At 38.2% G+C, this 27,911-nt stretch overlaps 1 protein-coding gene across 5 annotated transcripts in view; it reads left to right on the top strand.

Moving 5' to 3' along the window:
* ATP8A2 (ATPase phospholipid transporting 8A2) overlaps nt 1–27,911 on the top strand; it is a 326,111-nt gene that overhangs the window by 43,241 nt on the left and 254,959 nt on the right. For 4 of the 5 annotated variants that reach the window (XM_064645382.1, XM_064645383.1, XM_064645384.1 and 1 more), the window contains 14 exons: nt 2,133–2,232; nt 2,829–2,927; nt 3,784–3,829; nt 6,816–6,856; nt 8,601–8,674; nt 12,442–12,511; nt 13,738–13,865; nt 14,852–14,963; nt 15,456–15,621; nt 17,970–18,097; nt 19,262–19,339; nt 21,308–21,396; nt 22,146–22,190; nt 23,477–23,552. In XM_064645382.1, the coding sequence (XP_064501452.1) occupies nt 2,133–2,232; nt 2,829–2,927; nt 3,784–3,829; nt 6,816–6,856; nt 8,601–8,674; nt 12,442–12,511; nt 13,738–13,865; nt 14,852–14,963; nt 15,456–15,621; nt 17,970–18,097; nt 19,262–19,339; nt 21,308–21,396; nt 22,146–22,190; nt 23,477–23,552 (1,252 nt within the window). Of the gene's footprint in view, nt 1–2,132; nt 2,233–2,828; nt 2,928–3,783; nt 3,830–6,815; nt 6,857–8,600; nt 8,675–12,441; nt 12,512–13,737; nt 13,866–14,851; nt 14,964–15,455; nt 15,622–17,969; nt 18,098–19,261; nt 19,340–21,307; nt 21,397–22,145; nt 22,191–23,476; nt 23,553–27,911 lie in introns of those variants that run through there. The other variant, XM_064645386.1, reaches the window with a different exon arrangement.

The raw sequence follows: 27,911 nt of genomic DNA, 5'->3' as shown, positions 1-27,911 counted from the left end.
ACAGTTGGAAGAAATTACCAAGTACTTCAAGGAAGTAATGTCATTTATATAACTGGACTATGTTACATGCTTTAAGCCTGGATGCATGATTTCACTCAGTTGGCTTAGTTAATAGGATCTGTGTTGAAGTCCAGCCACCTGAAATTTCTGTAAAATATCACACTGGGTATTTGATTATATGTATAATACATGATTCTGCTGAGTGGTTGTAGCAATACGAAGTCTGTAGGCTGTAGTGATAGAAATGCTGTCATGTTTCCTTTTATAAGACATCCAGTTAAAGTAATATCTGATGTCCATGAATTTGGGGAATGAATTAGGGATTTGTAGGTGCTTGAAGAAAGAACTAAGTGATAGATGCATCTTAACTGGTTTTTTTTTTTTGGTTGATCTTGATTTTTTTTTTTCACTTGCCCCACCAATTCTTCTGGTATCTCATTACTGCTTGATTTTGGAAGATGCAGCAGTGTCTCATTAGATGTCTTGGAGTTGGGGATGGGAAAGATAAGAGGAAAAGGAAAATGGTTAAAGAAAATAAGTTGTCTCGGAGAATGTAGTTCTCTAACCTCGTACATACAAAGGTAAGAGAACCCCACTGACCTTAGCTGCTTGTGGGTTGTAGTAAGAGTTTTATGCATAGCAATCCATTGTGAAAGGCAGATCCTGTAACTAAAGCATTTGGTTATACTAGTCCTTCATGATTTCTGAATAGTAATGCTGTGGATGTTGGTTGACCTGGAAGGTTTATTGGTGGTAGAGAAAGGACCAGGCATAATGGAAAGGTGCTCTTGGCATTTCTAGGAAGCTTCAGTAAAACAGCAACTGGGAAACAATTTCTCTTTCTTTCTTGAAGAGAATAACTTAATGATCCTTGTTCCTTGGAAACACAAGACTTCTTTAAAAACCAAAACCAAACACAAACAAAAAAACCCAAAAAACCCCAAATCTGAAACCAAGACAACCAAACAAAATAATACCTCAAAACTCTTGTCACTGATTGTCTGGCATTTGCAAGGCATATGGAGCTGCAAGTGCTCAGTTGTTAAAACTCCAACTCATGCTGATGCCCAGTAGTTATAGTGGAGGAGTGTTCAGTGCTAATTGGATGGGAAAAGTAGAGTAGAGTTGTGCTTTCTACTCTAAAAATATTTTTTTCCTTGTGTAATGGAGCACTATGTGCTACTGGATAGACTTGGTCACTTGCACAGCTCAGACAGGTTCTGCAGTATGGTGAGTTTCCTTGAAGCACTGTCTCAGAAAGGTATGTAGATAAATGGGTTGTAAGTAATGTGTTCAGAGAGTGAGGACTTTGCAAGATCAAGAATCTTAATCTCTTTTAGGTTTGTTTTGGTAACTTGGCAGCATGGGTGGCTTACTTTAATTTGAAAATGGAATGGTTAAATCATCATCGTGTCATCTTGGAGACTTTTTTTTCTGAAGTTGTATTCATGCCCATTGTGGATTTGATGTGAAGAGTACAAGAAATGACATAGATGACATAGATGATTAAGTCTAGTGTAGTATGTTTTTGTTTTAAGGTAGAAGAAATAGTAGTTATGTTTTAGTGTTACATATATGTTTGTCACAATATTTATATGTGTAAAATATAGGGGAAAAAAGCCAGAAAAAATTAATCTGAAAAAGTGAGTATTGTTCTGAAGGATTATTTGTAGCTGAGTGTAGAGTGGTTCTGAACTAGGAAGTGAGGCATTTTAAAAATGGCACTGTAGAGTTTCTCTCGTATTTGACTTTGTCTCCTCCAACACTTAAATTCCATGTTTTGATGAAGGGTAAGTACCTGATCAAGTGCTTGTAACTGAGATGAATGATTGCCTGTTCATGGTGCTGAAGTTTGTATAGATTGTAAATTCTCTGTTAGTTCATCTGATAATAGAGGTACTAGTGATGAAAGCGGGACTGTCAGCCTTTTGGGTCTGTGATAGCTCTTTCATTTGGTACAGCTCTTTATCATAACAGAAACAACTTATTTCCTCCGTGTTCTAAATATGCCTTTACTTTGTTATCTTTGAATTACTTTCTTACGCTGGCTTTTAGAAGACTACTTCCAGCTTTTTAGTCATGATCTGTGATATTCTGATGAAGTACTAAGATGAAAATTTTCTAACCTGCAGCACAGCCAAGTACAGCGTGGTGACATTTCTACCTCGATTCCTGTATGAGCAGATAAGAAAAGCTGCAAATGCATTCTTCCTCTTCATTGCCTTATTGCAGGTATTGTTTTATTGCTTTGTCTTGTTTATAAATTGAAATAGTAAGGCAATACAAGTTATTTCAGTTATTATTCTTAACTGCAAATAAATTCTTAAACATATTTTAATAGTCATATTAGTTAGGTATGTGTTAGATAATTGAAATTGGAAGACAATTTAGATACTCTTTTTGAAGTAGTTTGTAAAGTCAAGCTCCTTTTTTTCTTATGAAGTAAAAATAAGTATTGTCATGAAACATGGAACGATTGACCATAGTGAGAAAAGAATGTGTGAATTCTTGTGAAACTGCTGTTTAGATAGTTCGGGTTATCCCTGCTTCCATGTGAATTGCATCATTTGAATGCTTTTCTTGTGAAGAGAAGAGAAATAGAATAAAAGGCAGGTTACAGCAACTGTATCTTGTAACTCTACGGTATCGTTTCTTCAAACCTACTGAGACCTTAGGCTAGTTTGCCCACTGAAATTGGGTGGCAGTCAGGAACAAATCAGAAAGCTCTGTGTTCTCTCTTCTGAGAGCTTTACAGAAAATTCTAATTTACTGGAAATTAATTTTAAATACAAATATAAAATGAGTATCTCTTTTCCCTCTGTTCACAGCAAATTCCAGATGTCTCTCCAACAGGAAGGTATACCACCTTGGTGCCATTGCTATTTATTTTAACAGTTGCTGGCATCAAAGAAATCATAGAAGACTACGTAAGTATGGTTATGGGGAAGGCTGTGCTAATGTTTCAAAAGAAAAAGCTATAAAATGCCATAAGGCCATGCATCTCTGTAGTCTTGAGTCATTGCTTAACAACAGCAAAAGATCCTTTTGACTTCCAAAGCTCTGAACTTGACTAGAATTTCTGTAACCCACTGAGATAAATATTTTCATTACACATGATGAAAAAGAAAACAGTAGAAATCAGGATGCTTGTTTTTATCTCTTCAAATTTGCTTATTCATGCTTTTATTAGAAAGACACTGAGTGTGCGATGCTGGAGTCCTGACAAATATGTAAACTTTTTAGATGGTCTGGAAAATGCGGGCAGGGAGGAAGCAAGCAACCTCAGCACAGAGCATCCTGTTTTGGGGAAAATCTGCACTAACATGCTTGGATACCATTTATCAGAAAAAGGTCTTTCTGCTTGCGAAGTACTGATGAATAAAATTATTTAGGTATCAGTCTAAACAACAGCACATAGAATGTGTAGTTCAACTGCTATCTAAATATAGTGCTCCTTATTGTTCCTTTTTCTTCCAAAAAACTGGTTTGAGACATACTTTTTTGCCATTGGAAGTCAGGTTTGAGCCTGACTTCCAACGTGGGTACTCTCAGTTTGAAGTTACATTACACTGTTTTATAAGCCACATAGACTTGGATGATCTGTGTGGCTTAAAAAAAACCCCAACAACAAAAAAACAAAACCAAAAGCAAACCAATAACAAAAATATAAAGGCAGAAATGACCCAATGTATGGTCTCTGAGTTTGTCTTGTTTTAGCTCTAATGGTTTTGGAATTTGTAATGAAGTGTAATGAGGTGTAATAAATGTTTTGTTTCCTTGCAGAAAAGGCATAAGGCAGACAGTGCAGTGAATAAAAAGAAAACAATAGGTAAGACTAAACACTCTTTAAATACTTAAAGTGCAAATAGTGAATACTTACTTTTGAACAATTCTGTTGTTTTAACAGTCCTGATGGTGGGAAATACATGTCTTGTGGACTTGGTAGTTACCTGTATTTTAGGATATGTTAGGATTTTACTTTGCAGAATGTTTTAGGCTGATCATTGTCTGACACTTAAGGGTGAGGCATTGGGGGGATTATTAGAATTTATAAGTTCATGTAATGTCAAGGTTGTCCAAAGGTATATAGTTCTCAGGTCCTCTGAGAAAATCAAGCAATTTTCTTCTCTGCCAGACTCCATCCTTCCCCCCCCACCCAAAAAAAAAAGCCAACAACCCCCTGAAACACTACAAGTTGGTGTCAAAAGAATTTTAAGTAATTTTTGTAAGTGCTGCTGTCCATAAAACATAAGAAGTCTGGGAATTTTGTAGCTTTGCTTTCCTGAAGTGTCACTGAAATAAATTTTAACACTGATATCTACTGAATGCCTGTGAGTATCCCTGATGTATTAACACTCATTGACACTCTGTACCTGAAGACATTGCTTCGATTTTCTTCATCTCCCGTGACCGAAAACCTGTACAGAAAATAGGTAGAGTTTATCAATGGCCACCCTGTGATCAGCCCATGCCATAGGGCAGGTCCATGTTCCCACGTTGGACAGCTTCTCTTCTGTTCCTTTGTGCAGATCTGCAGGGGAAACAGGAACACAGGGATTTGAACTCTGAGTAGAGCCCCTTCCTCCCAAACACATATACCTGAAGTATCAAAAAGATAGAGGAACACATGGGGAAGTGAACAACCTGCTAGCTCTATGCTTCAGATAGTCCTGCAAACATTATGCCTGTTACTCGAAGTGAATTTGGTGCTTGAAAATTAGGGTTGATCATTACGTTTGTATCTTCATCAAAAAGCATTGCTTTACCAGTTCTCCGAGGTAATTTCTCTACAAGAGTCTCTACGAGATGTTTCAAGTGCTGTATACACTTGAAACTTGTTTCAAACACTGTATTTATTAGTCATTGCAAATTGGCAATTAAGTTCGTGTAGCATAACAGGCCTTGTTATAGGTAATAAGAAAGATGGTCCTTTCTAAGGTTAGAGAGCCAGTTGTAATTCATTTGTAGCTAGAGAACACCTGATAACAAGCACTTCAAGGAAAGTTTATCACAGTTACTGTGGAGAGACAACCATAAAGAAAACAAAGTATTCTAATGGAGCTAAGCTGAACTAAGCACTTGAAAAATTACTTCAGTTCAGGTTTTATTTTTTACATTTGAATACTCAAAATAAATTTTCCATCTGATACTTAAAACCATTTCCTTGTACTTCTTAAGAGGAAGGCTAAAGAGCTCATCCTTGAAACGTGTATTATCAGAATGAAAAGCTAATTTAGGTTCAGAGTGGGATTAAGATGAATTAAATTTAGGTTCTCTGTGTACCTTTAGGTTCCTCTTATAGCCGAGTGATGTCTAATCAATGCATTCAGTACAGAGAGCAGTTGAGCTCACTGAGAAGTAGACACCTGCTCTCTGCTTGGCTGTGTCCTGAGCTCCGCTGCCTGTAAAGGCCAATTGCTTATTTCAGCAGCATTTATGTAGGATTTTAATTTATCTTCGTGTTTGGTTTTTTAGAGCAGTGGTGTATCTTCAAAAGGCCTTTGCTGTATTAAATTTACCGTGGAAAACATTGGTTTGCTTTGCAGAGTGGCTTCGGTATGTAGGAATTAAATTCGCTTCGGAGCAAACTAAACTGAAAGTTCTGCTCTAGGTGAGCACTGTAAGTTTCCATTAGGAGATGGAGCCTGTTAGGCTCTGAGCCAGTGTTTCATATCTTTGGTGGCTTCATGCATTTGTATATGGAGATGATGTTGAATCGAACCAGACTAGTTGTAATCCAGATGAAGCCCCTGAGCAGCCCATTGCATAGATGTAGAGGGCTCAATAATAACCGTTCTGATGTATTGGTTCTCCCATTGTCAAATAACAGAACTAAGTCACAAGCATTTAATGCTATATGGGGTGCACTTAAATAGTAGACACACAAAGGGCTAGCAAACTGTGGCACAAGTCTGATGGGAGATGCTTGCCCTTCAGGAGCCGCACTTGAAATGGCCCTACATGTCTAGGTGTGAGTGACAGCATTAAGTCCTAGATCTGAAACACCAGTGCACTGGATTTTAGTCTTAGAAAGTCTTAGAAGGTTTATATTGAAATTATTTTTGAGTTGGAACAGTCTTTTTAGGTACTTGTCCTTCATTATTTTAACCAGGTACCTTTTGACAATGAATAATTTATCAATTTTATCCTGTAAGTATTCTAGAGCAGACCTGTCCTTTTCTGTCCCTTGGAGTTAAGCACAATAGAAAGTGCAAAATTGCAACCCAAAAATTTCAATGTGAACTTCAACAACTGGGATTTTCCTTCTGCTGAATTTGGTCATTTGTTTTCAGCAGGGCTTTGAGCCTGCTTGGCGTTTAAGATTCAACCTTACATGGGCAATTGGTAATGGTAGTGAAGGTGGATGTGTCAGAGTCAAAATATTATGAATAAAATGCCAGAAATAAGATGAGAAGCGAAAATTCTGTGGTAAGTCATTCACAGATGCTTCCTAATACTTTTTGACAGTGGGCAGTAATGCTCTTTGTTTTAAGGAAGGTCACTTCCCACAAGAAACAATGCTGCCCGTCTGCAGGTTAGTGTGAAATGATACCAAGAAGAAATCAGGCTGTCAACTGTTGTCTAACAGGGGATAAAAATTATATAAATATGAAGGGTAGATTCTTCCTTGCTCTTGGATTCATGTGCCTACAGCTGTAGGCAAAAGTATTGTCTCAGCTTCTGAAAAGTACAGTTCTGATCTGTATGTTAGTTCCTGTTCTGGTCAGTGTTTGCTACTGCTGATATAGTTGTTTTGAAATTTGTCTGAATTGTGGCCATTTATTCTATAATATAACTTTAAACTTTCTTTCCAGTTCTAAGAAATGGGATGTGGCAAAACATTATGTGGAAAGAGGTAAATAAAACCTGGGCATGGGAGGGAATAAAAGTAGCTGTTGTAGAATTACTCTTGCCAAAATGAATTCGGAGGCTTAGAATTAATGTACAGGATGTGAGAGTTCTCTGTCTCTTGGGATGGGGCTGGTGGGAGGGATCCATTCTGTTGCAGTAGTCAAAATCGCCCTGAGCAAGTCACCTGAGTACCCATCTTTAAAACCTAATACTATGTTACAGTCAAATGCTAATGAACCATTGTGGTTTTGCTTGTGTAGTTAATATGTAAACTGTAAAGAGTATTTTGTTTGTAATCAACATCTAGAAGAGTAACTTTCACTGCAATACTGTACCTCCCCTGCAAATCTAAAAGAGTCTTGCTTTGCTGCCTGTGCTAAAAGGTTCCCAGGTTTTGAGACTCATTAGTAAGCTGCTTGTTCAAATAAGGAACACAAGCTCTGCTGCTACTGAGGCACTTGGGACCCATGTTCTGTGAAGCCCTCTGCAAGGATCTGGTGAGCTTTGTCTCTAGGACTTGGAAGTTGCTGAAATGCCTTAGGATATATTGATCTAATTGTGGCTCTTAATGCCTTTTAAAGGAAAAAATTAGCCCTCTTAGCTAATAGTTGAGGAGAACGTGCCCCCTGTTAAAACCTCTGGGAAATGGCATCAGTCTCAAGACACCTAAAAGCAATCCTTCTGGTGTTAGGCTATAGTAGAAACTAAAGATTGCCAGGGCTTGTGGTGGCTTGTGTTGGTTCCTGTTCATGCAGTTCCATGTCCTATTTTTGTAGAAAAGATGGTAAATTTATCTTAAAGCTAAGCCTGGAATCTGTTTTTTTTTAAATAGCATTGAGCACTTCCTGAATCGACCTGTGACTGTATCTGCATATTGTCCAGGCCTGCATTTATTGTTAGGGAATAACAGTTCTGTGCTAACCACTTTGATCACTTTAAGGCAGACTTCTGATTTTTTTTTGTGCTGAAATTGATAGGAAATTTATTTTCAGTGGGATCAGAGTAAAACTAATGAATCTGCTTGTTCAAACATGCCATCTGTTTCAATTTGTAAAAATTAATGTCTTAGAAGTATTTTAAGCCCATTTCAGACTTGCAGCAGTGCATTGGCACCAAGCAGCCTGATGCTCATAAGGCAAACCTGTTTTACTGTTTTGAGAGTGCTACTTGATTCTTTTTAGAATGAAAGTCCCATGCATGTGACTAATAAAGGTGGTGTAAAGTCTTGGGCCTTCAGTATTCTAGAGTTCTGAACTCTGCATATGTCATGTAACTATGTCAGGGAAGAACTGGATTATGTTATATATCTGTAGAGATGATACTACTTGCTAGTGGCTAGTACAAGCAGTGCATCTATGAAGAATTAAAGGAAAATGATAGTGAGGATTGGGTGGGTAAGTAATATAGAGTATGAGTAGAAGAAACTCTTGATACTTGAGGTGAAGTTTAAAGACGGATTTTTTTTTTTCCCCCTAGTGACGACATTTTCAGTATGTTAAATAAGACTAAAGAAAAACCCTTAAATTTGGATAATGGCAGAATTAAAGAAAAAACTAAGTTTTATTAAATATAAGCCACAGAAGTTAGCAATTGCAGTGAAAAGTACTCTGACTTTCAGAAGCACTGTCTCTAGCTGTTCTGTGCATGATGCTGTTCTTCTGACTGGGTGAAAGAAAATAACAAACTAACATTCCAGACAAGCAAACTGTTTGTTTTTCTTTTCCATGCTACTGTACTCCTGACCACAGGTAGCAGTAGGCGATATTGTGAAGGTCACCAATGGGCAACATCTTCCAGCAGACATGATCATTATATCTACCAGGTATCCAGAATGGGTGTGGAAATGATGTGTCTGATGAACTGAGGTGCAGAGGACTTAAGTCTCTGTATTTGTTATTAATAAAACCAGACATCAGATGGCACTAATTCTACTCCACATCTAAAATGAAATTTCAGTAATGTCAAAACACTGCTTTACTAGGCAATGATTCATGTATCATTGTAGATAGGCTCTTCAAAAAGAAGGCTTCTTCAAGACTTCACTTTGTGAATTACAGGTACCCAATACTATGTATTGATGAGTTTGTTGGAAGACTGAAGGTCCTTTACACAAGCTTCATGCAGTCATTGGCTCTATGGCTTTCTGAGAATCCCTCCGCTTAATTAAGAAAGCTTAAGTTTCCTTCCAGTTAATTCCACTGAGTGTTCACCATATTTTCCTTCCCCCCAGGAATGCTTTCTCTTTAAATTATAAATCTAAAAAGCTAGTGTTGTTGGCATCAAATAACAAAATAGCTTTTTGACTTGTTTACCCCTTATCTTGGATACAACGCACATATGGCCAGTCTCTGACATGGTAGCAAATAGTAGCCTGTTGAGTCCTGCTTGGTTTAGTTTGAAGTATGGGACAACTTTTCATTCAGATATGCTGACAAATGAAGCTTGGTCTTAGAATATCCTGAATTGGAAGGCACTCACAGGAATCATAGAAATCCAGGTCCTGGGTAGGACACACCAAGAATCACACCATGTGCCTGAGAGCATTGTTCAAATGCTTCTTGAACTCTGGCAGGGCTGGTGCTGTAGCCACTTCCCTGGGAAGCCTGTTCCAGTGTCCAGTCACCTTCTTCAGTGGGTGAAGAATGTTTCTGTAATAGCTAACCTAAATCTTCCCTGACACAGATTCATGCTTTTGCCTTGAGTCCTGTCATTGGTCACCAGGGAGAAGAGATCAGTGCCTGCCCCTCTGCTTCCTCTTGTGGGGAAGTTGTAGACCACAGTGAGGTCTCCCTTCAATCTTTTCCTCTCCAGGCTGAGCAAGCTAAGTGTCCTCAGCTGCTCCTCATACAGCTTCCCCTCAAGGCCCTTCACCATCTTTGTTGCCCTCCTTTGAACACTCTCTAATATCTTTATATCTTTCTTATCTTGTGGGATCCTAAACTGCACGCAGGATTTGAGGTGTGGCTTCACCAGTGCGGAGCAGAGCTGGACAATCACCTCCTTTTTACTGGCTGGTGATGCTTTGCCTGATGTCCCCCCCCCCCCCTTCCGGCACAGTTGGCCCTCACAGCAGCCAGGGCACTGCTGACTCATGGTTAACTTGTTACTGACCAGGACTCCGGGGTCCCTTTCCATGGCACTGCTTGCCAGTGTCGCATTCCCCAGTCTGTACATACATCCAGGGTTGCTCTGTCCCAGGAGTAGAATCTGGCGCTTACCTTAGTTAAACTTCATATGGTTGGTGATTGCCTAGGCCCCTAATTTGTCTAGGTCTCTTAGTTCCTAAAAGCATTTGAGCAGTACTTGGCTTGTGATCTAGATTCTGCATTGTGTAGAACAACTTCAAGCCAAATCAAGACCATAGTCTGCTTAGACAGATGAAGTTTAAACATAAGACAATATCACACAATATTGTGATGGTAATAGCAGACAGTAGCACAGTGCCTGTTCTTAAACTTGTTTCTAATAGATGAGTCTTATGACACCTTGCTGTTCTCCATAATTTTCTCCTGTCTGTGTGCTTTTCAGCAGTGACTGTAGGTTGCTCTAGTCTGTAGGTTACAGTTCTCTTACCTAACCTAACTTTTAAAGGAACTTGTTTTTCAAGCTTCTCTATTTTCTGCTCCATTCTTCTTGTCTATACTGTTTCTGAGAGGTTTCATTTTTTTCAAAGCTATATGTAGAAGCTCAGTCTTCTTAAATTGTCACATGATGAAGGATAGAGACATCTTCATTCCATGGTACACAGTACTGTATTTTTTTAAAACAAACACCAAACTTCAAATAAGCAGTTGTCAACCTTAATATGCAGTGAAGCTAAACTTTGACATCAGTAGTTTTCTATTTCAGCAATGAGGAATATTCTACTTAAGAACTTCTCTAATACATTACACTAAAAAACCCCTCTGATATATTTCTTGTGTGGGTCAGCTTTTTGTTCTACATTAGTCTGCTGTTCTGTTCCGCTAACCTGCTGTCATTAACAACCACATAATAATTAGAGAATTTAACCCAAGGCATGTTAATTTGGGAGAAGCTTTGCTTGATATAAATAGCAATTTCTATGGCAATGCTGCTTTACAATTGGTATTATTCTCATGATTCCTTTAAATGACAGTACTAAGTGTCCTCAGTTCACCAGAAAGCTCTGCATGCTCTGAAGGATTTGCATCTTATGCTTGTGTGTTGATCTTCTGTGTCTGAGCTGATTGTCAGAGGTGAAACAAACAACTGTTTTTATCTTGACTCTTTTTCCACATAGGAAAAAAGGTGACATCAAATGAATTTTATGTAAAGAATAAATTTACATGAAGGAAAAAACCATTTGAATGCAAACGCAACTTTGTATGGAAACAATTCCACATTTCTGTAGAAGTGAGAGGAACTGTATTGCAAAAGGTCTACCTCCTGACCTAAGCACATCAGTTGTAGTAGATGAGGTGTTTGACAGAGGCAAAATTGGAATCAAGCTGGACTTCATCAGTGTCTTTCTTGGGTTCAGATTCAGGTTGCCCATATAGGAGGAGACAAAGAACAGACTCTTAACTATACTTTTTTAAAAGAAAAATATGGAGAGAATAATCTAGTTTCTTACTGTGTTACAAATGTACCTATCCATTTCTTAATTATTTTTGTCCCAAGGAGCCTTTATTACTGACTCTTCTGCTGATTGAGTACTTTTGCTGTTAAAGCAGTTTGTTGCTTTGGAAGAAAACTAGTAATGTATCAAGAATATGGGAAGTGATATGCTGAAGAAGCACTTGTTTGAATCCATATGGGAAACTGATATTCCTTAGCAGCCTGAGAAGACAACTGGCAGAAAATTAGTTTTGGTGGTTCCATACAAAATTTTTAAATCTTGAGCGGTATGTCAGGTAAAGAACTGGTAGAAGTTCCCTTCCTTATCAAAGGTGCTACTCATGCAGAGCCCCTTCATGTTAGATGTAGATAAGAGCTTAACTAATGGAAAATTCAGCTCTTTGAGGAATATTTGTGCTGCTATCACTAAGGGCAGAAACATCTTTGGAAGATTCAGATCATAGCCCTTAATCTTAATCTCAATGAACCTTTTTCTGATACTCAAAAAAAAGCTGTTTTAGCACTGACTTCAGATGAACCTCCACAAGCCCCTCAACTTTAAGGTGACCTTGCAGACATGGTCTTCTGTGTGTTCAACTCACAGACAGAATTCAATAGCAGAGAGCATTACCCTCTTCATTCCAATATATCCCTTTTATCTTCGATACGTGGTATTTTACCTATGGTTCTTGCAATCTGAAACAATTTTATGGATTGCAATTCAAAATAATCCACTTCAGGCATCTAAATTTATTATGACTTTTTAAATTCTTACTAACCCTCTGATTTAGACTTGTCTTTCTCTGTACTTTGGTGTATTACCCTGTTCCTATCCAAAGACATCTCTGTTAAATATGTACTTTCAGCTGACTCTTTCATAGTTGGATACCACCAATATGGTCTTCTGTCTTCTGCAGTGTATTGGAAAAGTCTCTTGTGAACTTTGTTAGTACAAAAGCAGTATACAAAAAGTACTGAGTTTTAATATTGAAAATTTCATGCTCCTTCCAGCGAACCACAAGCTATGTGCTATATTGAAACAGCTAACCTCGATGGGGAGACGAATCTTAAAATACGACAGGTAAAACAAATTGAATTTTATATTTGATTTTTTTTTCATTTAGGTATTTAATATTAGCTATGAAGCAGCATCTACCTTAACTGACGACAATACAAGTACTTTTTTTTTTTTTTAAAAAAGGGATCTCTTTTCAGGTGGCTGTAAGCTGCCTTTTCAACAGATACAAACCCAAGCAACAGTGCATCATATACAAGTGTACAGAAACTAATCTGGAGCAAGTATTTTAAGCCCTCAAAGACAAACAGACCTCTGTTATGTTTTGCCAAAGGTCCAGTAAGTGGGAATTAAGCCCTGTACATAAAAAAGAATATCAGCAGTGCTTGTGATGAGAGGTGCAGTTTCTGCTGTCACAAGTGCCGTTCTAGGAGCATTATGCAGAGGCAGAAGCTGAGAAGGACCTTTTATATGTTTAAGTTAATTTATCTCTTTGCAGTAAGTAGTGGAATGTATTTGGATCTTTTTAATTTGATTATAATCAACACTGTTGATTATAGTGTTTAGAAATAGTTAAGAATCTTCTTTTTTTCATTAAAAAAATTAGATTCGGATTTTGAAACACAGATTATTTGTTTTTAAAAATCTGTATATTTACTATCTCTTTCCTGCATTTGTAGAAATGTGATTTACTGTTGCAGTTCTGCCTAAAAAGTCAGGTCTTGAGTTTCTGTAAGATCTTGCTTCAGGACGCATGATTAAAATACAAAAATATGGCCTTGCTCTGGCTTGCAGTGTTGCAGTCAAATTCTGGCAAAAGAAACATGAAATGGATCCCTCTATTCATAGGTGAAAAGCAGTGGAGCACTGTACATGTACTCTGAGATGGAGTACCAATACATTAGATTACACTTGCATGACAGGTGAATCATTAACCTTGAGCAGGATTGGAGCATAATGGCTGCAGTGACCCAAGAGACTACACTTAGCAATGACTATATTTAGCAGCAATAACACATCAGTGGAGCTATACTTTGAGAGAAAAGCCAGGCCTGTTTGTACTGCTTCTCTTCTACCTCCTCTTGCTTGTGTGCAACTTTGTGCTTTGTGGATGGAACTTTTTTCTTGGTTAAAGAGATCATGTAGGTAAATATAACTATCTTGTATAGAGAGTTTAAATCGATCTTGTTAGCAGGTTCGTATGTGTCCGTAATAAATCTTCCTTGTACCATTTTCCTAAGTTGCCTTCTAATAACAATTTTTGACAATCTCTTTTGATTTGGTCTTTGCAGGGCTTGTCTCAAACTGCTAGTCTCCAGTCTAGGGAAGAATTGATGAAAGTATCTGGGAGGATAGAATGTGAAGGACCCAACCGTCATCTTTATGACTTCACTGGAAACTTGCGCTTAGATGGCCAAAGGTATTAACTTGACAACAAAGCCAAAGTCACTCGGTTTGGAAAAACGTTTGCTGTGTTCTTTTAGTCTGTAACAGTGAGCACATGCATGTTTTTGCTCTGGAAGAGGAGAGTAATAATTAATAATAGTTAATCAGAGCATCTGCCAGTATAAGATAACATAATCCTGTCCTTGTATGGAGCCTTGGGAGTCTTGGTTTCTTTGTAATTATGGTGATTTTTTTAAAAAAAAAGATACATGTAAAGAGAAGGAGTTGGGGAAATGGTAGGGTTTTTTAGGGCTGTCTTGTTACACAAGATACACAGAGGAAATAGAAACCTGTCCCTTCCAGCTAGGTCAGGTCTATAGAGAAAAATGATCTCAGAATCTGGAGGCTTTATCAGTGTGACTTTCATTTGTTGCAGCTGTTGAAAGAAAAGTACTTAGTACTTGAATTCACAGATTTTGAAAGGTCGGTAGGAACATACAGGTTTCATTTGGCTGTACCTCTTTTCCTTCACAAAACCTGTATTCTTTGGGCAACTCAGCTGTGTAGTGACAGATGGAAGAATAGCAGATCATCATTTGCATCTCACTTGAAAATCATGTGGGTAATACAGTTTTTCCCAAATGCTTGTGTATTGGTGTATGTGATACAGTGTGCTTGGAGTGGATAGTCTCTTTGCAAGTGTGATGCTTCTCTGTCCTTGATGTGAGAAAGAAAGTAGTAGCCAAGGTCAAGTGCAAGACAGGCTTATGTCTGCCACGTAAGTTCTCAAGTTTTGGATAATTAGAACAGCTCCCTTGTATCAGCTTTGCCCTACTGTGCTTTAGCAGGAAGTAGAGAGGTTTCAGTGCTTTCTTCAAGTGTGTGGACAATCTAAGGTCATTGTATTACTTTCTCCTCTTTTTTCCCCTCCCCCCCTCCCACTGGGGTGTAAGTCTGAAAGTAGAATTACTGTCCTTAGAGTGTTACCAAGAATTGAAAGATATACTTCTTGCTTTGCAGCCCAGTTCCTGTTGGGCCAGACCAAATCTTGCTGAGGGGTGCACAACTGAGAAACACTCAATGGGTCTTGGGTATTGTTGTGTATACAGGACATGATACAAAACTCATGCAGGTAAAGTTTTAAAGGAGATTTAAATATAAGCTGGTCATCTTTCCTGTATTCCCCTTGTTGTTGATTCGATTTTATGAAATGCTTTGACTCATTATAGCTGTTAAAGACCTGGAGGCCTTGAGGAATACAAGGGTACTGTTGTATTTGAGTTTGCATGTGCACATATGTAAACACTGAAGTATTTGAAAGCAGTTGAATATGTAAGAACTAACTTTCATCTTGATTTATCTGGTAGCTGGATGACATTTAAAACTGAGATTTAACAGCTGAGGACATAGTAAAGACCGTGAAGTTGATTAGGTTAATACTACTAATGGCAGGGAGTGCCTGGAGAGACCAGCAATATGTTTGTGTTGCTCACTGCTGCTGACCAACAGTAGATGGACAGGAAGTGCTTTAATGACTCTGAAAATAAAGACTGAGTTTGCCTCTGCAATTTTATCTTGTATAAGCCATTGCCAGGCTCTTTTTTCTTTTTCTGCTGCTGTTTAGAATTCAACCAAAGCACCTCTGAAGAGATCAAACGTGGAGAAAGTGACCAACATGCAGATCCTGGTTTTGTTCTGTATTCTTCTGGTAATGGCCCTTGTGAGTTCTGTAGGTGCCTTATTATGGAACAGAACGCATGGCGAAGTCGTCTGGTACCTTGGCTCCAACAGTGAGTATGCAGGCATTGAGCCAGGGATGTATCAGACTGTAGGGCCAGCCAGGCTCTTAGCTTCATTAAATGAATGCATAAAATAAGAAATAGAAAAAGAAGAAACAAAGCCTCTTTGCTAGCTTTCTGATGACCCTTTTTTTTTTTTTTTTTTTTAAGAATGGGCTGGTGTAAGTGAATTTGCCAGTGAGGCTTCTGTTAATAAAACCTTCTAAAGGTTAGGTAAATATCACTGGGCTCTACCACCCAGGGAACAGGGCAGAAACAGAAGAGGGGCAAGAATTATTACTGGATATCTGGTGTTTCCATTCTTTCATCTCTGTGGAGATACCATACACAAATCGACCATACCCATATTATCATACCCAAATTTATTCTCAGAGGAGGTCACATACTGCTGCCTTACATGTGTCTGACTGCATGATAGACAGTATCAGTCTGATGATGCTACCTTCAACTCGATGCTTCTATACAGATGCAAAGGATTTCTCTAACTTTTTTCAGTCAGAAATGCTGATCTGCTCTTTTATAGAAAACTTAAATGCTAAATGGTTAGGATTGTTATTTATTGGATAAAGTTTCTGTCTTTGACTCCTGTTATTTTGTTGTGAGAAAACTGATATTTTAGTGTGTTTATTTGAAGGGTTTTGTTTGATTTTGTTCCTAGACCTTGAACTTATTAGTTCAGTATCAAGGACAGACATGAAGAATGAAGTGCTCTCCAATAGATGTCCATTTTGAGGAGGTTACATTAGCTATAAAATGTTGTTACGAGCATCTTTAGATGCAGATTTTAAAACAATTATCACAAACTGCAAATGGCTTGTCTGCCAATGATTGCAAAACAGATGGCAAGTGTATATTGTGCAGTTTAAGAATTGCAGTTGTGTTAGTAATGAAAAAAATCCCATAGGAAGAGCATGGAAATGCCTCATTTTTGACTCTGGGTTTTTGTAGTTGTAATGTCTTCTACTAGTGGTGTCAGCAACTTTTGGAGTTTCTTCCCTGCCCTCCCCTTTGTTTTTTAATGAGTAAGTTTAAATTTGTGCCTTCCAGTGGTGGGAGCAATACCGGAAAAGGTGAATTAAATGAACTCTTGAACTTGTAATATAAAACCTGTTCAACTTGAAATAAGCTAGGATGACATAATAGTCTGTATAGATGCCTTTTTGTAAATTGAATGCACAATTTCTATTACTTCTATAACTGCCACACACAGGAAAGACACTTTTTGAGGTTATGCAGGTAGATTAATTTTTTGTTAAATGTCTAATCTGTAAAAATTGTATTGGAAAATGTTTCAATACCAAGCAAGTTTTGACTTACTGTAAACTTACCAAAGATATGGAATTAGGGTGTACTCACACTTGGAGGTGCCTGTGTCCAGACTGATCTTCACTAGGCTTCAGCAGTTTTCTCTGGGTTCTGTCTCCTCCTTGGTGTCTCCCCCAACCTTTAATTAACTTGTAATGCTGAAAACCCTGAGTTGTGAGCTCTGACCCCATTGTGCTGGATGTTCTGTGTGCTGACTATAGTGCCTCCCTAAGCTTCTGGGAAAGTGAAGAGCATACAAATGTGGAGACTTTGGTTGTAAAGAGAGGCTCTGGGCAGCACCATGAACAGGACCTTTCATCCTGTGTCTCTGCTGAGCCCTGTGCATTCCTGCTGGCTGTCTGTAAATGCTTTCCTTTCCCTTTTAGGACCAGTTGTGATGGCAAACTTACTCAGGCAACCTGCCCAATGTTGTCACCATTAATAACAGCTTCTTTGCTTAAGCAGGATGCCTTAGTTCATTTACTAGGTGTCTGTTCAGCAATCAGTTGTTCTGTTAGATTTCTTTAGTGTGGGTAACTTCTCAAATCTGAAAATGATGTCAGACTTTAGAATTAGTGTTTATTTTTTGTGTTTTAACTCCACTGAGACAAGTAGGCACTTTCTGAAAGATAGTTATATTACTAGTGATATTGGTGGCTCTTAATTGGGCAGTTGACACATCAGATAAGTGTCTAAATTTGGGTTATGGTGGGAAATATTGTACTTCTCACCATCTGTTTAGCAAAAGTTTTTCAGAAAGCGTTCTGTTCTTTAATATATAGACTCACAAATCTTGCCCTTCTTCACCTGGCATAATATGCTGTGTATTCAGGCATGTGTTCTGTGGGTGTTTTATATATATACTATTAAAATCAATATTAAAAAGGCCCTTGTAGTAGATGTCAACACACTTGCTGATTATTTTAGCACTGCTAAATCTGACTAGGCCAACTGCATAAAGATGATTGCCCCTATACTGTCCCTATACCACTCAGACTTGTGTCTGCTCATATCCTTTGTCTTTCGGTCCACAGAAATGCTGTCTGTCAACTTTGGATACAATCTGCTGACATTTATAATCTTGTACAACAACCTTATTCCAATCAGCCTTCTGGTGACATTGGAAGTTGTCAAGTTTACTCAGGCTCTTTTTATAAATTGGGTAAGTAACAAGAGTGAATGTATCTCAGTTCTGGATGTTGACATTTAAAAAAAAATAACACAACATCTTTGAGACTTTTAATTAATTTTCTGATGCAACTTCTGGGAAAGGCAGGGGAAAGCTCAAAGGATTTATTCTGTATCAGTTCTGTGTTTCACAGGAATTAAAAGATTTAGTCATAGGAATATCCCCTGTGCAAATGATGACTTGTATTGTAGGCCTTTAGGATGAGAAAGAAGTGTCAGGTCTTGTTGAAGGAGGTCTCTCTGCTGACTCATGTTCAGTAGTTATCTTTTGAAAACTCTTCAGTACCTTATATCTCCTCTCAGCCACAGCAGAGGGAAAGACTAGACTTGTTTGAAGGTGTGGTATTGCTTTTTGGTTTTTTTGGTGGTTGTTGTGGTTTGGTTTTTTTAAATTCTCTGGTATGGATTGTATTTTTGTAGGGAGAGAAGTTGGTGGTGCCTTATGCAACCAAACAGTGATCTTGCTCTGTTCAGGCAAGCTTTGACTTCAGAAATGTCTTTCTCTAGTTGTGGACCAAAAACACTGTAGTGATGTCTCTTAAGCTGAACAAAACCAAGAGGAATACCTTGTGCTGGTATGCGTTAATCCTTAAACTTTCAGTAATATAGTAGGTTCCTAAAAATACAAGTAAATGAGGTCTAATATGTCTGTTCCCTGAGCTGCTTATGATGTAGGAGAGACGCTTTTCTGAGAAGTTTCTTTGGTTTGTGTAGCAGCTGGGTTTTTTTACTCCCAATAAAATGTAGTGACGGAAGGAATTAATTTCATGAAGCCATTCAGATTGTCTTTTCAGGCATAAATGTGGCTAAAGCAACTAATTGTTGTAATTGAAGATGTGGTTAGCATGGCTAATGCCTGTTAAAACTTCCTACTGTACTGTCATTTTTTTTTCCATTGCATCTCTAGTTTGTTAACTATCTTTAGTTAAATCTGGCTTTTCTCGTGTACATGTAGTATGGAGGCATGCTTTGGAAAGGAGGCACCCATATTCATCCTGGGATAATGTTTGTGTCAAGCCTTCAGAACCTCCACTAATGGCATTAAGACAGTCAAAACAAATTGGAACTGACTAAAAGAATAATGAGTATTTCAGTGTTTAATTTTAATAATATAGGTCTAAGTTTGCTCTCATTTCAGGACATAGATATGTATTACCCTGAGACAGATACACCTGCAATGGCCAGAACCTCAAACCTTAATGAGGAACTTGGGCAGGTAAGACAATATTTTCTTCAGTGTCATGTTTGTGATTTATTCTGGCAAGATGGAAGGTATGAGAGCAAGCTGTACAAGTCTGCTTTACTCTGTTGCTCCGTGGCTCAGGTTAATGGGACATGTTTGTCATTAGTCCGAGTCTTACAAGTAAAATGATGAGATATTGTAGGATTAAATTTAACATAGGCAGTTTTATGCTTGGGAACTGAAACTGTTTCATATGTTCACTCTAAACTGACTTTTTTTTCCTCGAGGGTGCTGCATTTGTGACTGTCTATACCAGAACAGAATGTATAAGACAAAGCTTGGCTTAAGAGGAGGCCAACAGCCTCAGCCTGTGTTCTTAGTTCTTGATGTTTCTGTTTGCTTCACAGGAGATGGAGGTTAAAACAATACAGTTCTATTCATAATTTATACTGTGCTCCTTCAAGAATCTTGTTTTTCAACAACTTGTAGTTGTTGTAGATTTTTCTGCAAATGACATTTCTTCAAAATAGAAGGGCTTCCCAAAACAAGCGTACTGGAAAATACAATGTTGCTATTGGAGTTCTGTAGTACCATTGAGAAATCCTAGCTTTTTTCCTTGACCATCAGTCATAGATCTTTAACTGAACCTCATGAACTTAGTAATTGCGTGATTTGGTATTGAAGACAATGTTTATACATTTAATGTACATAATTTTTTTGTGCTGCTCAGCAGAGTGGGAGTCAATGTTCTTCCTGTTTAAGCTGATTGGTCTTTTTCTTTGGAATGCTAAAATTTGATTTGTATTCAGATTACTTTGATGTGAACTTAACCTCTAAATTATGGCACTGTTTTTGTCTGAAGTGAAGATATGTGGCATAATGTATATTCTTGGCCCATATGTTATTTTCAGAAATTACTTACTAGTGATTCTGTGTAACTAGACTGAGTTTTTTGATTCATTAATTGAATTACCTGTTCACAGATGCCTTTAAAATTTTTGTTTTGTGTAGAATTACTAGTGGCTTGAAGTTCCTCAGATGTTTGGGTACCCACTTTGACTTCTAACTCACATAAACTCCATTTCCAATGCTGTATTCAAGCAGCAGTGTGGAGCACAGCTAAAGGATCACCTAATTAGTAGTGTAGTGCACTGTCTTGAACTGAATTGCATTTATTGAGGAAAAGCTTGTTCCGGCTCCAGGCAAAATATTTTGGTCTTTAAATTGTGTGACTCCTATGCTAGCACCAGTGTTGCTGGTTGAAACTCATACGTGGTACAGAGATACGATGGTGGTATTAAACTTGCAATTATTTTTGGTCTATTGTAGCCCACTGCAGGTGGGAACCTTGAATCTGCTCATGCTCCAAGATGTCATGTTGCTGTGTTGGGGTGGCCTCCAAGTTCTACCTGAAAGTCACTAGTTCCATTTTAAGGGGTTATTAGTTTGGGCAGTGCTGACTGTGGCTTTGTGTCTTGCACTTGAGGACTGTTTATGACTGGATACCAGAAAAAGCAGCTTTTGTTTGACTACAGGATACCAGTTGAACTTACCCTAGCATATTTCTTGCACTTTACTGCTTATGGGGGTAAAAGCACCCCAAATGTGTTCTCAGTGATCTTTGGAACGTGGCATTTCTTTGTATTGACCTTTCAACAGTCTTAATAGTCTTTGTTTTAATTTCCAGTCTTGCTCTTTGACTTCAGTACAGCTGACAGATTTGTTGAATGTCCAACTGGCACAACACATCTGTATTGACCACTCTGGAGCCTTGGCAATTGATACCTACTATTTGAGATTTTCTACATTTAGAAATCAAGAATTAATGCCATTAAACAACTTGTCTGATTATTTTTCTGTAGATCTGGTAGACAAACCAACCTGTAATAAGCCTGCATTGGCCAATATTGTGACATTGAGTAATATATTTCTTAATCTGTTCTCCCCTTTAAGTTTTGTAACTTTACAAGTTGAAAACTAGACTTTTTTTTTTTCTTCCAGGTGAAATACCTGTTTTCTGATAAAACAGGCACTCTAACATGCAATATCATGAACTTTAAGAAATGTAGTATTGCTGGAGTGACATACGGGTAGGTATGACAGTTTTAGAAACTCTCTAGCTTAATGTGTGCTTACTACTGGTACAGAATTTTATACTGGAAAAGGATTAGAACATTCTGTTCTTCAGTTTGTGTTTTACTGTATTTTGTGGTCTTAATTAATAGTTTTCATTTTCATGTCCTGCAGCACAAATTATAAAAGTCAAACCTGTGGAGTACTTTACATGAAGTAAAGGCAACTTACTTCCTAACTTACCTGATCATAATTTAAACAAAAGCAGAAGCGCTAAATAACCTCTGGCCTTTCAAGAGGGAAGAAGTACCCTTGCAGCCCAAGGGTAGCAATTATTAGTCATGTTTCTGTGACTTGTTCGGATGAATCAGGATTTTGTTAGAATCGTGTAGCTCTAATTGTAGAGTTTAATATTCCTTCTATAGGTATACCTACTTCACAGTTTTGTTCTACTTCTGTCTAAAGGATCCCTTTGAGTCATGCCAGTACTCCTTAGCACTTGGCCTTTCGAGTCTTGAATACTAAATCTTTGTATTTGCTTAGTTTTAAATGGGTAGTCTTAAGTTTTCTGTGCAAGTTAACCTTTGAAATTCATGCTAACTAAATTAGATATCTCAAGAGGCAGAAAACTTGATTCAGATGTATGAACAGCTGAACCTATGGTTCCAGCATATGTTTTTGTGTAATGACTCATTGATCTTTTTTTTTTTTTTTTTTCCTGGTTACCAAAGTGGAATAAATGTTCTTTTCTTTTTCTACCCCTCAGTCACTTTCCTGAGCTGGAAAGAGAACGCTCCTCAGAAGACTTCAGGTAAATGTATTCCAGGATGTTTGTGCTCTGTATAGCAAAGTGGGTACAATCTATATAAAGACTTTCCAATTTGGGTCTGGAAGAAGCCCAAGGGAGCAATGTGTTTGAGTAAAATGGTCTTTCAGTGGGAGCCTAATGCAGAGCTGGTGGGTGGTGATGGATCTTCTCTGCATAAAGAGATGGTGTGTGAAGGGGGTGAGGAATAGGCAGCGGCTGGGGTGGCTTTGATGCTAATGCAGTGCTTATTTATAAATGTAGACAGTCAAGTTAAAAGTAAACTGCTTTACACTAACCTTACCCCCTAGCTAGAGACCAGATGTTACTCTTTTTAATCACTAAGTTCGGACATGACAAGGGGAAGAAAAGGGACTTCTTTGTTACAGTGCTATGTTTTAGTAATTAAACTTGGAGAGAGCTTAATATATATAGGTGTATCATGTCAAAAGAATCCTACTCCTTTTTATTCAGGACTTTAATGAATAGAGGTAATGGATCTGTCCCATTCTATAGGAACGAGTGAAAACCCGGGGGTGTAACAGAGGTGTCAGTGTAGCACATTTTGATTATCAGGAAAAGGGGGAAGAGCCAGGGAGGACTGACATGGAGTTGAATGGCAAATATAGGCAAGAAGTGAGTTCCCACCCAAGAAAACAGGTAAACACTGAATGCTGTTAGAAGAGCACTTGCTTATGAGCTAAGCTGGGCTTCTCCACTGACACAAATCGTTTTTGTTATCATCTTTTAGGAAGGTGATACCATGATAGGTTGCTACATCTGCTGAGATGTAGTTTCTATTGGTGCCTCTTTTCTTCCAATATATTGCCGTTTCTTTTCTTTCCCTGTACATTTTTTTTTCTAGTCAGTTCTGTGGAAGTTTCTTTCAGGTACTTATATGGACTACTCAGACTTAAAATCCTCCAGGGTCAACTTGTGAAGCAGAACTCTGACTAGGGAGGGAGCTTAGGGATATTGAACTTTTGATCTGTTTTGTAAGCAAATTGCCTTGAAATCCATTTATTTCAAGTGTGCTTAAAACTGTTTTTGCAACATCTGTCCCAGGAGGTGCATTGACACTTGAATCTTCTCAAATACACTGTCAGTGATAACCGTTTCTTGCTGCTGCTCATTTTTAGCACTTTCTGCATTACTTACATGATCTTTTCACAATACTTTCAAGGGCACTGGAGTCTTATTTTGTTTTTTAAACTTGCTTCCTGAGAAAATAGTTGAAGTATTAAGATTGGCAATGTTGCCACTTGTTTGAATATACTTGTTTTGCTCTGCAGCCAGCTACCTCCTTCCACGAGTGAATCATGTGAATTTGATGACCCAAGGCTGCTGCAAAACATTGAAAACGATCATGTAAGTCTACTCTTTGAATATCGTGCCTCTTAAATGCCCTATTCTAGGCCTGTCTGGAATTGAATGCGGAACAAATCTATTTGTGTGATGAAGTCTGCTCCATGAGTGTGTCATGCAAGCACAGAGGGGATAAAAAGGAATCAAAATAGCTCCCTCCAACGTCTTTCTGCCCACTTGTCTTACTATTGAATTAAAGAGGCAGTGGCATCGATATGGATACCAGCTACCTATAGAACAGCTTCATATATGCTGTCGTATATGGAAGATAATGTTTTTGTAGCAAGTAATGATAGAAATTATAATTGTTTAAAAGAAAAACTACTGACTTTTCAAACATCTGTCCTGTTAAAATATTGTTTTTAACAGTAACCTCTAGGATTAGAAGGTGGTTCTGGTATGAGCCTTGCTTTAAGTATTGCAAACGTTTGGAATTTCAATTATGTAAAGGATGTAAGGGATGAGACTTAATTGCAAATCTAAGCTTAGCTTGAGGCTTAGTGATTAGTAATTTTAGCCTAAGTGTTTGAGTCCTAAAGGGTTCTAGTCTTTAGGGTGTCAGTTCATTGTTTATTCAGAAGTCATGTGGCTATGAGGTGTCTGACTGGACACCAGACAATTCAAACACTTGCAAAAAGCATGACCCTTGTTCTCTGCAGGCTGTCTCTCAGTATGGGATCTGAGCACTGGCAAGCACAAACTCCACCAGCTGATTGTTCTTTTTAGACAATATAACTTCTGTGACTGGGCTAGTTAACTTTAGTTATGAGCATCTCAAATGTAGTTACAACATACTGTTTGTCTGCAGGAAAGCTTTGTTTTCTGCTGTACAGTACTTGAGAACTTGAAATGCAGCATGGTGTAAATACCTAAATGAATTCTTAATTACTTGATGTGGCACTACGTATTCCTCATGGTGATGGAGCTAAAGATGGCTCCTGTGCTCTAACGTACGGCAAGGTGACCCTCCCAGTACAGTGCACTGGTTTCTTATGTGGCTTTTGTAATCATGTTCACTGGAAGGGTTTTCCACTGGACATGACTTGCAGCTAAGACTTGGATATCATCCTGTTCCTTTTTGTCCTGTTTGTTCATTTATGGCTACAGTTATGGCTTGTGGCAGTTGCTGACTCCGGGTATTTGTTCAGGTTTAGGAGTAGGCTGCAGATAAAGCTTGCTTGCACTCTTGCTGAATGCTGTATAGATAAATGCTCTGGTATATTTTAATAGACTCAGCAGAAGGGATATAGATCAAATGAGTTGTGAGATGAAATTTCTTATCTAGCCTAGAGATGGCCCCTTATTTTTGGGCTATTTAATTATCTGATCTTCTCTGTGTAGAGTTTGTACTTTGGGAGATAGAAGAAATATTTGCTGTTGTAGCAGGCAGATAAAGAATTTTGGTAGCTTCCTTAGGTGTCACTTAGTCTAGACAGCTCAGAAGTCTTTGTTCTTTACATGCTGAGCCTTATGTATCAAGCCTTTTGGGTGGGAACTTAAATGGATAAATAGTGTTGTCATTGCACAGCTGACTGTTGGGCTGAGCACACAGACATTGGGGAAACTTCTGGCTAGTAAGACTGAAAATGTGCCTTGTGTAGGCCAAAGATGTCCTTCAGAGCCTGACTGTACTGGAGGAATGGATGGTGATTTAGCACAAGATGTGGGAATGAAAGGGCTACATCTGACAGTTTGCTTGGCACCTTCAGGTGTATTTGTCAGACTGTGTCAGTGAGATTAGGGCTGAATTCCATGATAGTGGTAGAGGGAAGGGTCTTTGTAGCTTTTTTGCATTTGGTCAGCTGCTAATGTGCATAAGCTGCTTCTTTCTGTCAAACTGCATAGTGTCTTATTTTTCATAGCTGATAGATAGCTGCAGATGCCATTTGCAGATGTCTGACAATTTCTACTCATTTAGTGAACTGAGGTGATAAAACTGAAGTGTTCTAGCACAAGCTGCCTAGTGGGGCTAGGTGGTACTGTACTTAGTTGGGCAATTAATTCCCTTTAAACATTTGGCCTTTCGCAGCTGAAGCTTTAGGTGTGATATCTACAAACTCTTAAGTGCTCATTGCTCTGGTCTTGAAGATTTTAGGGTTTTTTTCAGTCCAGTCACAAGTGTTTAGAGCTGTCTCAGTGCCAAGTAATTTTCTTTCCAGGTTGAAAATAAAAAATTATGTACTTATACTCCCGAGACTGTCTTCCATCTGCTAGGAAGATTTTTAGCATCCTGTGTCACCTCTAGATTTCATAGCTCTTCTGGGCCACTGGTGTGTAAGGGCTGACTGATAGCCAAGTTCACTCTTGAATAGCAGTTCAAGAATTATTGCCCCAGAGGGAAATGTTCCAAGGAAAAATAACTTGTCTTGAAAACATATGGAAGTTTCTCTTGCCTGCTCTGGGATTTTAATGTGGAAGAAAGTACCTAGGTTTGTCTGCCTGTGCATTTTCTTTGGAACTGGTTCTTTTGGATGAACTCTGAATGATGCTGTCTTCTCTGTATAGAGAAAATGGCATAAACTCTTAGTCTAGTAAGAAAAGATCAGTTGTTTTCTAAGATGAAAATGAATGTTTGGTGAATACACTAGGTAGTCTTTATCTTGGTGCTTGCTAGTTGCATATGTGCTATGGAGATGCAAACCTGTTTGATGTGGGGTTATGTTTTACCTGATGATAGGAGAGCAGGGAAGGAGGTCAGGAAGTGAAGGAACTATAGACTTGGATCTCATCTTGGACTCCTGCATCTCCCCAAATTCTCTCTGAACTTCATCTATGAATTCCAATTTGCACAAGAGCTTTGTTCAATGGCCCCCAAATTCTCTCTTGGCCAAGAAGCAGGAAAGTATAGCTGCAAATGCATAAATTGATTCAGTGAGTATGTGTTATGAGTAGTTTAGCAGCTGGCTTGGCAGAACAGACAATTGTTGTGTTCATGTTGAGCCTTTAATACACTGAAAGTGTTTGTTTAGACCTTGCTAATATGTCTACTTATTTTTGTGAAGTGCGTGGAAACTGAGGCTGTTATCTGATCAGGCTTTTCTGAAATGACAGCTATCATCAGCTGATTCTTAATTCCTTAGGAAAGCAGAACCAGAAAAGTATATCACTACGAACTGGGATGAAAAACTGGAATTTGGAATACAGTAATGCCAAAAGTATGTTTAGGTAGTGAGATCTGGGAGGCTTTAGTTTGGAAAGTAACTGTTGCTGGAAAACTGTGCAAACTTGTCATTTTATAGCTCACAACTAAATTATTAGAGCTTAGTGAGAAATATTTTTCATTTGTCTGCTTTTGTTCTTCCTATGTGTGGGACTTTGCTACTGTTGTTCAAGTATAAGACAGTATCTTTAATTATAGGTCATATTTCATTGGTTTTGGACAAGATGAACTTGCATTTAATTCTCTTGATATTCAAACACTGGTTAATGTTCTCTTTGAGCCTGTGCTTGAAATATCCTGGTCCTCTTTGGTTTTACCGGCTTCTTTGTTCCATGTGCCCAACACGGCTGGATCTTCACACTGCTCTCCAGCTATTTTAGTGAACTAAACAGTAGGAAGTTAACATCTTTTTAAGATGGTGAGTCATAATTCTCCTTGGTAATCAAGTACATAAGTATTTTTGTAGTTGTCCTTGGCAGAATTTGCCACTTCCTTCTTTGAAGGAGTAAGCTCTAGTTGTTAGACTGTGCTTTAATATGCCATTGGCCGTTTCTAGACTATTTGCTCAAAAAAATGTCAGTCCTGCTCATCTGGAGATATTATGAATGGAGGCACTGATCTCATACTGCTACAAGTAAAAAGAGAGGTGAAAAATCTTTAACTTCACATGCAACTTCCTTGTAATTTTATCAGCTGGCTAGAGAAAAGTAGTTTGTCTTCAGAGTGACAAGGCCAAGATAAGGACTTCTGTGATATATGTGCAGTTATGTAGCTCTGCAGAGTACAGTTTGCTCCCTGAAAAATGGAGGTTTGGCTCAGTGTTTTGTTCCTCTGAATAAGGGAGCAAGGAAGGGATAAAAAGTTGTGATGCAGCTTCATGACCAGTTGTCTGTGCCTTGCTTGATAATGGATATTGCTGTGCCTTCTAGATAGCTAAACTTTGCTTTCATGGAGGATAATGCTTTATAGATAACAATCCAGAAACTGCTTTCAGAAATAGGGGATTGTTTCAATATGTATGTGGTTCTTAGCTTGTAGGGGCAGTAAGCAAAATAATTTAGCCACTGGGGTGTAACCCTGGTATAGGTGCTTGTACACGAATTTTTTCATGGACCTTTGGAGAAAAAAAAAACAACAAACAAAACCAGAGAAAGAAGCAATGGCTTTTACCCAGAGCTGTTGCCACATAAGGAGAAAAATGA

The sequence above is a fragment of the Pseudopipra pipra genome, chromosome 2 (assembly GCF_036250125.1).
Source record: "Pseudopipra pipra isolate bDixPip1 chromosome 2, bDixPip1.hap1, whole genome shotgun sequence".
NCBI lineage: Eukaryota > Metazoa > Chordata > Aves > Passeriformes > Pipridae > Pseudopipra > Pseudopipra pipra.
This window is presented reverse-complemented; position numbering and strand designations above follow the sequence as displayed.